This window comes from Camellia sinensis, chromosome 9 (genome assembly GCF_055761805.1).
Source record: "Camellia sinensis isolate YWXY chromosome 9, ASM5576180v1, whole genome shotgun sequence".
NCBI lineage: Eukaryota > Viridiplantae > Streptophyta > Magnoliopsida > Ericales > Theaceae > Camellia > Camellia sinensis.
Window position 1 is genome coordinate 8,011,221 of NC_138969.1, and position 13,589 is coordinate 8,024,809.

General features: G+C 33.1%; 1 protein-coding gene across 1 annotated transcript; it reads right to left on the bottom strand.

Annotated features, from left to right (window-relative positions):
- Nucleotides 1-2,713: 2,713 nt before the first annotated feature.
- On the bottom strand, nt 2,714-7,216 carry LOC114309280 (uncharacterized). The gene is made up of 2 exons (XM_028254984.2): nt 3,457-7,216; nt 2,714-3,270 (listed from the first exon to the last, which is right to left on the bottom strand). The coding sequence occupies exons 1-2, from the start codon at nt 6,893-6,895 to the stop codon at nt 2,897-2,899; spliced, it is 3,813 nt and encodes a 1,270-aa protein (XP_028110785.2). The 5' UTR covers nt 6,896-7,216; the 3' UTR covers nt 2,714-2,896.
- Nucleotides 7,217-13,589: the final 6,373 nt, after the last annotated feature.

Below are 13,589 nucleotides of genomic sequence, written 5' to 3' on the forward strand. Positions count from 1 at the left end.
TTGTCCTTTTTGGCCTCCTTGGAGGGTTGAGCTCTTGTTGAGGTTTGTTCCTTTGGCCTTCTTGGACGCTTGAGCTGTTCTCTTGTTGTGCTTTTGTCTCCTTTTACTCCTTTAATCTAATTCTTATTTTAAAAAAGTTGTATTCAGAGCACAAGATTTCTGCTTACAACAGGGCCTGAGAGAGGTAGTAGCACCTTGCACCTTAGGCAAGACCCACAGTCTCTCTCAATCAAGACTTGTACCTTGTGCTGGGACTTCCATCAGATGGTTTGAATCTTATAACCACATGTAATGCACCTCTAACATAGAAGAGAGAAGATCACAACATCGTAATGAAACTCTTGATCTAACATCTTTTTCCCCTTCCTATTATACTGTCTGCCGCATTCAAACTTGTAGGGGATTGTACCTGGACTAACAGTTAAATATTAGCCCAATATTAGATACGTAATGATTAAAAGATTAGAGGTTTGCATGGACGGAGCATCGTTGTTGGATGGAGCCTTCCATAGGCATAAAAAAGACTGGAAAAAGATACGATTGGTGTAGGTTTTCTTATAGGTTATTTGTCTTAGCTTTATGGTGAACTTCTAGCCCATGTGTGTCTGAGCTTAGGAAGTTTTATTAGTATCAGTCATGCAAGGAGCTTTAGGACTTTTGGTGTTTCCTTGTTTGGACTTCTTAATAAGCCAGCTAATGTGATTATCAACAGAGTTGAATTGGCCTATAAATTTCTAACCTACCTAAATGCTTTTCATTTTCATTTTTTATTTTTATTTCTTTGTTTTGTTTTTGGTTTTCCCTTCTTAATCAGATTGGAACTTTTTACTGCAGATGAGGATTGAGGCTTAGCTCTTTTGGGTGGCATGGATCAAGGCATCTTAAGACATGGCATTCATTTTTGCCGAATTTGGCTTGGACTCAGTTTATATAATGGGTTGTAGACTAGTGTTTGCTTGATCTACCATTGTTCTTTGTTTTTGAGATTAGAAAATTTTCTGATCTGCTGGCATTTTGTTGCACAATCTCTGAGATTGATTAATAATAAAAGTGGATTGGAACTTGATTATTGCAATTGTTAAAAGTTGCTTAGCCCTTTCTAAGTATGTAGACATAAAAATGGATGTGCAAGGATTTGTAGTTTTATCAGTTATACTTGCGATGGTGCAATTCTATTTCTAATATTGATAGTGGTTGAAACTAGGAATGGCAACGGGCCGGGCCGGGGTCGGGGATTGCACTCTCCATCCCTGATCCCCGACGGGGAACCCATCGCCCCCCCCAAACGGGGATCGGATTTCCCCGACCCCGAAAAATCCCTGACAATCATCAACCACCACAACTCAACTCTGAAAATTCAGATCTGAACAATCCCCCCAAAAGCCTCAATCATCAACAATTTAGCAAAAAAGAAAATTTAGATAACTCAACAACCATCAACAATTTAGTATGTTTGTTCATTACACACACAGATCTAAGAAAACCCTAAAAAAAAAAAAAAAAATTTAGAGTTGCAAACAGAGTAGATGGAGGGGAGAAGAATGAACGAGAGAGAGAGAGAGAGAGAGAGAGATCTGCTAGTCGTCGGAGGTGGCGTCGATTTAGACCGTCGTCCTCACATCTCTCTGCTCGTCGTCGTCGAAGGTGGCGCTCGTCGTCGTCGTCGTCGTCGTAGTTGGAGGTGGCGTCGTCAGAGGTGGGTTTGGTGAAATCTGAGTGTGAGTGAGTGAGTGAGGGAGAGGGAGAGAGATAGTAAGAGGGAGGGAGATGAGAGACGCATCAATGAGTGTGAGAGGAGGGTTTGGTTTTGAGTGAGAGTGAGTGAATGAGGGAGAGGGAGAGAGAGAGTAAGAGGGAGGGAGATGAGCGATGCATCAGTGAGTGAGGGGAGGGTTTGGTTTATATATATATATATATATATAGAGGGGTAAAATGTTAACTTTACTTCGGGGACTAACGGGGACGGGGATGGGGATGGGGATGGGTCGGGGCTGGGACACTTATCCCCGGCCCCGGCCCGAAACTTAACGGGGATTGATTTTTAAATACCATCCTCATCCCGTTGGGGATATTTTTCGGAAAAAAACTGCTCAAATCAGGGTAGGGGGATCAAGTCCCTGTCGAGTCAGGTTCAAAATGCCATCCCTAATTGAAACGTGTGGTGGCAGTGGCTATGGTGGGGGTGGTCTTGGTTGTAATGTGGTGTGGTGGTTGTGACAGTGATGGGGGTAGTCTTGGTGGTAGGGTGGCGTTGGTGGTAGAGCTGGTGGGAGGGTGGTTAGTAGCAGTGGTGGTGGTAGCTTGAATTTGACAAAAAAGACAAAATTGTTGTGGCATTGACTCATAAGGATTGCATTTCCATGGTAAGCAATTGTGTTTAGTTTTGTTTGGTTCCAATTTTTTGAATTTAATTTTTTGAAATATAAGGTTTTTGTGTTTTTCGTGTTTTTTTGTTTTTTTTTTTGTTTTTAGTGAATTTGTTTAATATTTTAAGCAATTATTTATTTATTTATTTACATTTTAGATGTACCTAATGTCGATGTACTCAAAAAGTAAAATATTTATAAAAAATCAATAAATGTACAAGAATATTAAAACATATTGAATTTTCATATTTAGTGATTTTTTTCAAAGATTTTTTATTAAAATCAAAAAATTAAAAAATTTACTTAAAATATTAAAAAAGTTTACTAAAAATAAAAAAAACAAAATATGAAAAATAAAAAACTGAATTTTTAAAAGATTAGAACCAAACAACGTGATAATGTTGTGATTAAAATTATAAGCCATAAATATAGGAAACACATAGCATAGCATGTTTGTGCTGAATGTACTTCTCTCTATTCACATAATACTGCTTCATTTTGAATTTCCAACATAGATCTGATTTCATAAACTATGCATATGAATCTGGACTCATCATCTTCTCCGAATAGAACATCCTGTCGTTGGACACCCGTAGGAGGAGCTCACACGCTTCCCGAGAAGATGGCCTCTCTGCCGGGGCAGTTTTCGTGCATTTCAATGCTATTTCAAGAACTTGAAATGCAGCAGTTTCTTCATTGGGTAACATTGGTTTCAACACAGGATCTATTAGCTGTTCTCGAGCAGGTCCTAGCATTTCAAGGTGTGACTCAACCCATCTCACAATGTCCATGTCGACGCCAAAGCTCCCATCAGTCGGCATTCTTCCACTCACCAGCTCCATTAACACGATTCCCATGCTGTAAACATCACTCTTCTCTGTTGCCTTTAGAGAATAGGCGTACTCTGAAAAGGGTATACGAAAATGTTTGTTAGAACCACTGAAATATAGGAAAAGTGAAAGTACCGATCTGTTTGTCGTTGATTTTTATTTTTTGTCATATCAACCGTTAAAAAAATATGAAAAACAATCTCAAAAAACGATTTTTGTCAAAATAAATGGTAATTTAAGACAGAAATCAGTTGCATTACCTGGAGCAATGTAACCGTAAGACCCAGCAAACCAAGAGTTTGATTCAGTGTTCACCGAGTCATAATCCTCAACAACTGCTTTTGCCAACCCAAAATCCCCCAAACGTGCCTCCATATCAGAATCCAGCAACACATTGCTCGACTTAATGTCCCTGTGAACGATTTTCGGCACACAATCATGGTGTAGGTACTCCACACCCTGCGCTAGCCCCACCGCAATCCTCACTCTTCCTTCCCAATCAATCGTCTTACTCTTCGCTCGGTTCACTGGTTTCTGGTGCAGCCAATCCCACACGCTCCCATTAGCCATGTACTCGTATATCAACAGATTTGATCCGGCCCCTCTCTTGCAACAGTATCCCAATATCTTCATCAGATGCCGGTGCTTCACCATCCCCAGCGTCTTCACTTCTCTCGAAAAACTTTTATCTAGCAGGAAATCGTCTTTTCTCAGAATCTTTTTAACCGCCACGGTTTCTCCAGTGGGAAACTCTGCTTTGTATATCGTTCCAGACCCTCCTGACCCAATTATGAACTTGTCGCTTAGATTGTTTGTGGCTTTCATAATGTCCTCCCATTTGAAATCTCCCTTGACAGAGCCAAAGAGCGGCTTTTTCTGCGCTTGGGAGGAGCTGGATGAGTGAGCACGGTTGACTTCATCACCTTTTGTCAAGAATTCCCGCTTGCGCTGGAAGAAGAGAGTGACTCCCATTATGAGCAGAACAATTGAAATTATGGTTGAAATAACTGAAATAACTACCACCAGTGATTCACTCGTGCTGGACTGATAACCGCTGTACTTTGCGTTATTGCAGCGATTAAGAGGGGCTCCGCAGAGCTGCAAGTTTCCTGCAAACGCTTCGGCTGGCCAGTGAGAGAATTTTGTATCAAGTTTGCCTTGAAGATCATTGTACGAGAGGTTGAGCTTTCCCAAGCTACTCATATCACCGACTTGTCGAGGGACTTCCCCAACAAGTTTATTGTGGGATAGATCAAGCGCTTCGAGTTTGGACAATGTTCCGATAGAAAGTGGGATTTGACCTGTGAGATTGTTGTAACTGAGGTCTAGAATGCTTTGAAGATTTTGGAGCTGTCCAAGCTCAATGGGGATTTCGCCACTAAAACTGTTCCGAGAAAGTTGAAGATAGTAAAGCTTGCTTAACTCGCCTATGGTGGGAGGAATGGGTCCAGAGAATTGGTTTTGGTCGAGGTTGAGGACGTTGAGAGACGCGAGTTTACCAATTTCAAGAGGGAGAGTACCGGTAAGTGAATTTTGATCAAGAGAAAGCACTAGAAGATTGGTACAATTGAACAATTCAGGGGAAAGTGGCCCGGAAAATTGATTGGAAGAAAGCTTGAGCTCACCCAATCGATGCAAACTTCCCAGCCACAACGGAATTGGACCCGAGAGGAAATTCTTGTTGAGATCAATGTGGGTCAGTTTCTTGCACAATGAAAGCGAAACGGGTATTGATCCGGTGAGTGAATTGCCAGAGAGATCTAACAGAGACAGTTCTCGGATTTCTCCAAATGTCCATGGAACTTTCCCAGTGAAATTATTGTTTCCCAATCTTAGCCTTTCGAGAGAATTCGAATAACCCAACCGGGGTGGAATTTCATGATCGAATCCATTGTTGGTGACATCGAAAGAGAGAAAAGATCGAGAGCTACACAACGGAGCCAGACTACCATTGAATCTGTTGTTTGAAATATTTATCCTCGTCAGGTTCGTGACATTGGCGAGTTCAATGGGGAGATTACCTTCCAGAGAATTGTTGTAAAGCATGAGCTGTTCTAGAGCTCGGAGGTACCCGAATGTGGCGGGAATTGTACCCCAAAGACGGTTATCTGCCAAGTCCAGTACAGTTAGTTGTTGGCAGTAACCCAATTTGGCGGGAATTTCGCCCGAGAGATCGTTTTGTCTCAGATGAAGAAAATTCAATTTCCTCAGCCTTCCCATGGTGATTGGAATTTCTCCTGTGAATTGATTTCCGTAGAAATCAATCATTTGCAACCTAGAGCAGTTTCCGATTTCTACTGGGATTTCCCCTGAGAATTGGTTTTCATAGACGTACAGAGTCTCGAGCTTCCCAAGCATTCCAATCTCGTTTGGCAGATTTCCATTCAAGTTGTTGTGATACAATGCCAGTGTTTGAAGATTGCTGAGATTTGCTATGAATGGAGAGATTGAACCAAAGAGGGTGTTATTGTTGAGAAGAAGATCAGTTAAACCAACTAGCTCATAAATCTCCACTGGTATTGACCCATTGAGAGTGTTATTAGACAAATCAAGCTGCAACAGTGACTGACACTCCCTCAATTCCACTGGAATTTTCCCGGAAAGTTGATTTTCCGAGAGGATCAAATGCTGTAAATTGGTTGTGTTTGAGCATATCTTTCTTGGTATGAAACCAGACAGATTGTTGCTTGACAAAACCATGAAAACAAGCCCACCCATGTTGCCTAACTCTGCTGGGATTTCACCGGAGAGCTTGTTTGCCGACAAATCAAGATTCTGAAGATTACCCAACTTTCCCAATGACTTGGGAATTGTACTTTCCAGCTGATTCCCGAGAAGATTCAGATAAACGAGTTGACGCAGTTCACCTAGCTGGCTTGGAATTTCCCCGGAGAGAGAATTGTTGGCGAGGTTGAGAAGTTGGAGATTCTTGAGTCGACCCAACTCGGCCGGGATTGATCCATTGAGACTATTGACTGCAACAGTGAACGCAACAAGCCCTGAACAGTCCCCGAGCTCGGCTGGAATCGGTCCTTCCAGTTGATTCTGCTGCAGAATCAATTTCTCTAGCTTCCTGAGTCGGCCGAGTTCGGGCGGTATTGGACCGGTGAGATTGCAAGAGGCTAAACCAAGAGCGACCAAATTGACAAGTCCACCAAACGAGGCTGGGATTGCACCGGTGAGGCCATTGTCCCCGATTCGGAGGACTTGTAGGGTTGAAAGCGAGCCGAGTTGAGTCGGGATGGGACCTGAGAGTAGGTTAGAAAAGAGAAGCAAAGATAGCAATGAGGTAATGTTAGAGAGAGTAGGTGGAATGGGACCCGAAAGCTGATTAGAAGAAAGATCAAGGTGGAGCAGGTTATTTAGACGGCCGAGTGCCGGTGAGATTGACCCGCCGAGTGATGAGTCGGACAGGTTTAGACCCACCAATCGGACTAAGCCATCAACCGAGTTTGAGTTTGCGTTTGTTGCGCAGGAAACACCTCTCCATGAACAGAAACTTGGGTTGGCTTCAGACCAGTCTTTGAGTGCATTTTGTGGGTCTTCAACAAACGACTCTTTAACCTCCAAAAGTATTCTCAGAGTTGATGATGATGATGAGTGTGAGTCCGAGTCCGAGTCATTGCACAAGACATACCCACATGAAAGGCCAATCAAGAGAACTACAAGAAGTAGTAAAACTGGTTTTTTCATGGTCATTTCTTTTGTTGCAATGAAGCTCAAACCCAACAGCAATATAAAAGCTCTGACTTAGAAGAATGGTGTGCATTTAGAAAAATTATCTATCTATACTATATATTAAGTAAAAGAAAGTTTTTAATCCCAAGGCTTGTGGAAGTTTCAATTTCCTAATCTTAATTTCTTAATTTTTTAATTTTTTGATTTAAAAAAAAAATCTCAGCATTTATTGACTTTTCCCAACCCAACGTCAGCATTTATTGACTTCTCCCAACCCACAATGTCTTTTGACTTCTCTCATAAATATTGCAACGCCCTTTTCAATTTCTCCCATACACTATGGTTACACACACAAAAAAAAAAAAAAAATTAGCTATAGATCTCAAAAAGATATAGCATCTAAATTTGAATTATGATTTAATAATATAATTATGTATTTTTTTTATGTATATCTATCAAAATTTTAAATCACTTAATGAGAAAAATTAATCAATTTTTCAAAATTATTGATTTTTAATTTACAAAATAAATTAAAAAAATTATTGATTGATTTATTTATTTAATAACAAAAATATTTCATAATCTTTCCCTCCTAATCTCTCTCACAAATTTTCAAAAAAAAATATTAAAACTTGCATTCATTTTCTCTTTCCCAAAAAATCATATAATATTTTTTATTAAAGTTATAGATATCCACCTATATTTTATATATTATATTATAACATAACAAAAAAAAACTATAAAACTAAAAAAAAATCTTTAAAGTTTATCTAAATAAACTTTAAATCAATAAAGCTCACATGTCTATCACATATCCCCCAAAAAATCATATAATATTTTTTTATTAAAGTTGTAGATATCCACCTATATTTTATATATTATATTATAACATAACAAAAAAAACTATAAAACTAAAAAAAAAATCTTTAAAGTTTATCTAAATAAACTTTAAATCAATAAAACTCACATGTCTATCACATATCTAACTCACATCGTAACTTACTTAAATAATAATAATTAAAAACAAATGGAAACCATAGATAAATTAAATTAAAAAAAAAGATACCCACAACTCCATCTTAAACAAATTGAAAAAAAAAATACCGAATAAAAACCATACAAAAATAAAAATAAAAATAAAAAGATATATCTATCTATTTATCTATATATATATATTAAGAAAAATGGGGTTTCTAACCCCCCAAGTCTTGTGGGAGTTCCAATATTCCAATCTAAATTTCCTAGTTTTTTATTTTAAAAAAAATCTGCATTTTTTAACTTCTCCCAACCTCCAAGTATAAAAAAAATTCTTTGAAAAGTCCAACGCATATGAATTCCTTGAAAAGTCCCAACACATACGATTATTATCCATCATAATAACACTTTAATACATTAAGAACAATCACAAAAAAAAAAATTCATTGAAAAGTTCAATACATATGAATTTCTTGAAAGTCCAACACATATGATTATTATCAAAATATTACACTTTAATATAATATAAAAAAAAGACATTTAAAAAAAAAGACATTTAAAAATTACAATTCACATATATAGAAATAATTGTGAAGTACATATGAATTCCTTGAAAAATCTAACACATGATTATTATCCCTCATAATAACATTTTAATGCATTAAGAACAAGCATGAAAAAAATTCATTGAAAAGTCCATCACATATGAATTCCTTGAAAAGTCCAACACATATAATTAGTATCAAAATATTAAATTTTAATATAGTACATAAAAATAAAAATAAAAAGACAAAGCGGTGAAACACAACCCGTGCATAGCATGGGTGATATGCTAGTCTATACTATATATTAAGTAAAAGGGGGTTTTTAACCCTAAGGTCTGTGGAAGCTCCAATCTCCTAATCCTAATTTTTTAATTTTTTGATTTAAAAAAAAAAAACTCAGCATTTATTGACTTCTCCCAACCCAACCTCAGCATTTATTGACTTCTCCCAACCCACAACCCCTTTTGACTTCTCTCATAATTATTGCAACACCCTTTTCAATTTTTCCCATACACTATAGTTACACACAAATTTTTTTTAAAAAAATAAGAATTTAGCTATAGATCTCAAAAAGATATAATATCTAAATTTAAATTATGATTTAATAATATAATTATGTATTTTTTTTATGTATATCTATCAAAATTTCAAATCACTTAATGGGACAAATTAATCAATTTTCCAAAATTATTGATTTTTAATTTACAAAATAGATTAAAAAAAACTATTGACTGATTTATTTATTTTTAATTTACAAAATAAATTAAAAAAACTATTGACTGATTTATTTATTTAATAACCAAAATATTTCATAATCTCTCCCTCCTAATCTCTCTCACAAATTTTCAAAAAAAAAAATATTAAAACTTGCATTCCTTTTCTCTTTCCCAAAAAATCAGATAATATTTTTTTATTAAAGTTGTAGATATCTACCTATATTTTATATATTATATTATAACATAACAAAAAAAACTAAAAAAAAAAAATCTTTAAAGTTTATCTAAATAAACTTTAAATCTTATCTGAATAAACTTTAAATCAATAAAACTCACATACCTATCACATATCTAACTCACATCCTAACTTACCTAAATAATATTTGTGATTTTATTGCATTATTATTGTTGATGTAGTGTGGCTGTAATTTTTGAATGAAAAATCAAAAGCTTTCTCAACTTTTCTCCGATGGAAAACTTTGGTTGAGAGACAAAAAAGAATACTAAATTAAGACTCTTAGGCTATGTTTAGATCATAGGTTTGAGGAGGAATTGGTAAAGAGAAAAAAAAAAAGTGGAAAAAAAAAAACTTTTTTTTTTAATAAATCTCTTCTCAAATCCTTAATTCAAACAAACTTTTCATTTGAAAGCTACAACAGTAGGTGTTTTGAAGAAGGCATTTGTAAAAGGCATTTATTTATGTCAAAATTGTTTAATTTGTCATTTTAAATGTTTAATCATACTATTTTTTTATTTATAAATTTTATATAAGAACAATGTTATGGGTGACTTTTTTTATTTTTGTATCTCCTCTTATATGAATATACTCAAAATTAGTTTATTTATTTAGAGATAATTATTAGAAAAAGTATTTGTGATTTGATTTGATTTGATTTTGGTTTTTAAAGTACCAATTATTGATAATGATTAGATTATATTTTGAAAAAAAAAAATTTGTAATTGATTTTTTTAACTTACTGTGTTTTTTGAAAAAAAATTGTAAGTGATTGTAATTTGTTCAATGGCTCTAAATAATCTCAATTTGAATTTCTAAATTTTTTTATTAAAAAAAAAACTCATCATTTATTGATTTGGTCAAAATCCCCAGATCAACATTTATTAACTTTTTTCAATCCACATGTCTTTCCACATGCTTGTATTTATTGATTTGGTCAAAATCCCTTGATCAGCATTTAAAATCCCCTCATACAAATAATTATTGATACAATCTGTGTATAATTACTACAACACCATTTTCAATTTCTCTCATACACTATGATTAGGGATAAGATTGTTAAATTATTTTTATAAAAAATCTTAAAAAAACATAATTTATATATTAAAAAAAATCTAAAACAAATATAAATATTTATAATTATCCCGTGCATAGCACGGGTGATAGGCTAGTTATATATTAAGCAAAAGGGGGTTTTTAACCCCAAGTCTTATGAGAGCTCCAATCTCCCAATCTAAATTTCTTGATTTTTTTATTTAAAAAAAAAAACCTTAGCATTTATTAACTTCTCCCAACCCCCAAGTCTTACCCTTATAATAACACTTTAATGCATTAAGAACAAGCATAAAAAAAATTCTTTGAAATCATACACACATGAATTCCTTGAAAAGTGTCAACACATATGATTATTTTCCCTCATAATAACACTTTAATGCATTAAGAACAAGCATAAAAAAAAATTTCTTAAAAAGTTCAACACATATGATTATTATCAGGTTAATATGAATTCTTTAAAAAGTCCCAACACATATGATTATTATCCCTCATAATAACACTTTAATGCATTAAGAACAAGTATAAAAAAAATTCCTTAAAAAATCAAACATATATGATTATTGTCAAAATATTAAACTTTAATATAATATAAAAAAAGAAGACATTTAATTCCTTGAAAGGTCCAACACATATGACTATTATCAAAATATTAAATTTTAATATAATATAAAAAATAAGATATTTAAAAAAAAAAAGACATTTAAAAATCACAATTCACATATCTATACCATCTATACTATATATTAAGCAAAAAATGGTTTTTAATCCCAAGTCTTGTGAGAGCTCCAATCTCCCAATCTAAATTTCTTGATTTTTTTATTTTAAAAAAAAACTTAGCATTTATTAACTTCTCCCTACCTCCAAGTCTTACCCTCATAATAACATTTTAATGCATTAAGAACAAGCATAAAAAAAATTCTTTGAAATCAAACACACGTAAATTCCTTGAAAAGTGCGAACACATATGATTATTATCCCTCATAATAACACTTTAATGCATTAAGAACAAGTATAAAAAAAATTCTTAAAAAATCCAACACATATGATTATTATCAAAATATTAAATTTTAATATAATATAATATAAAAAAAGACATTTAATTTCTCGAAAAGTCTAACACATATGATTATTATCAAAATATTAAACTTTAATATAGTATAAAAAAGGAAAAAAAGAAGACATTTAGATATATGATAGAATTATGTGTTATGATATGTATGATTTTTTGATTTGTTATACAACCAATAATGTCGACTCCAATTTTATTATCATATCATTTTGGGTGAATTTATGAGTTTTAAATATTTCTTCCGAATTCATTAAAAAAAAAATTACAATGTGTAGTTGTTTTCAATAGATAAATATAAAACAAATACTAAGATAATTATCTCATTTAAAAAAAATACTAAGATAAGTCACTGAACTAATAAAGAAGCAGAAGAAAATACATACATATACAAATGACTAATTTATTAATACATAAATCATACTCTCACAACAAGTGATCAATTTTATTAATAAGTAAATTATTAAGTAAATTAATAATTTTTAATGATATGAAAAAGATTTCAGTTAACCATTTTGTTAACAAATAAATTATTAAGTCAATTAATAAATTTTTAATGATATGAGAAATATTTTTCAATAAACAATTTTGATAATTTATTATTGCATAGGATAATAGTTTTTTTTTTCTTTATTTCTTTTTTTTCCTTGAGTATTGTATTAAATTAAAATTTATCACAAACGATAGTTGTAATTTCTACTATTATATGACCAATTCATATTTTAAATAAATTTTATGGTACATTTGTAATTTGTTAAAAAATAAAAGATTTATGTTTCATAATTAACAAAGAATATCCCAATCTAAATTTTATGATTTTTTGATTTAAAAAAAAAATCTTAGCATTTATTAATTTCTCCCAACCCTCAAGTCTTACCCTCATAATAATACTTTAATGCATTAAGAACAAGTATAAAAAAAATTCCTTGAAATCCAACACATATGAATTCCTTGAAAAGTCCCAACACATATGATTATTATCCCTCATAATAACACTTTAATGCATTAAGAACAAACATAAAAATAATTTCTTAAAAAGTCCAACACATATGATTATTATCAAAATATTAAACTTTAATATAATATAATAATAATAAAAAGACATTTAATTCCTTTGAAAAGACTAACACATATGATTATTATCAAAATGTTAAACTTTAATATAATATAAAAAAATAAAAAAAGAAGATATTTTTAAAAAAAAAACATTTAAAAATATCAATTCACATATATAGATAATTGTAAACACAATCCGTGCATAGCACGGGTGATATGCTAGTTAACAAAAGGAAGTTTCTAACCCCTTAGGCTTGTGAGAGTTCTAATATGCCAAACTTAATTTTCTAATTTTTTATTTTTGAAAAAAAAAAATCAATCTTAGCGTTTATTAATTTCTTTCCACCCACAAGACTTTTTGGCTTCTCTCATAATTACTGCAGTACCTTTTCCAAAACAAATAATTTGTATAATATAAATATTGTCACGCCCCAAAATTTGGACAATTAAATATTAAATTAGGACTAAACCCCAATCAATATTCCATCATCCAAATCCTAGGGGTGAAACAAAAATCTAAACATTCTAATCTCAATAAGGTAATTAACAAAACACCAATCATACCATGCACCATAATTTCATAAACTATCTAATATACCCAACGTTACAGTAACATTAAATACTTCAAAACAACTTAAATAATGTAAGGTTACAACCTAAGCCAAATTATCCAAAATACTAAGGTCATTAAAAAAAATAATAATTACATAAATTAGTATCAACCCTAAGCTCAAGAAAAATAAAAGAACTCCAAACGACATGTCCTACGATCACGGTTATTTCTCGTCACCACCAAAGCCTCTACTAATCCTACAAAGGAAGCTCAGCTGCGCTCCAACAGAATGCACCCGAGTTGCCAAGAGACAAAACGGGTCAGTATACAAGTATACTGGTATGAGTACAAGAATTGACACCCACGTATCCACCAGACACAAACAAAGAGTACATTATTTCTTATCACGGGACAAGACAAGTAGTTCCAACCGCACCGAGACGAATGGGTAGTTTCTCGAGACACGGTGGCATTTAGTTTCTTGTCCGTACACAACGAAATATAAATTTATTA

Coding starts and splice junctions, on each gene's coding strand:
- LOC114309280 (XM_028254984.2), bottom strand. CDS start 6,895: ATGACCATGAAAAAACCAGTTTTACTACTTCTTGTAGTTCTCTTGATT. Junction 3,271..3,456: donor TTACGGTTACATTGCTCCAG/GTAATGCAACTG, acceptor TACCCTTTTCAG/AGTACGCCTATTCTCTAAAG.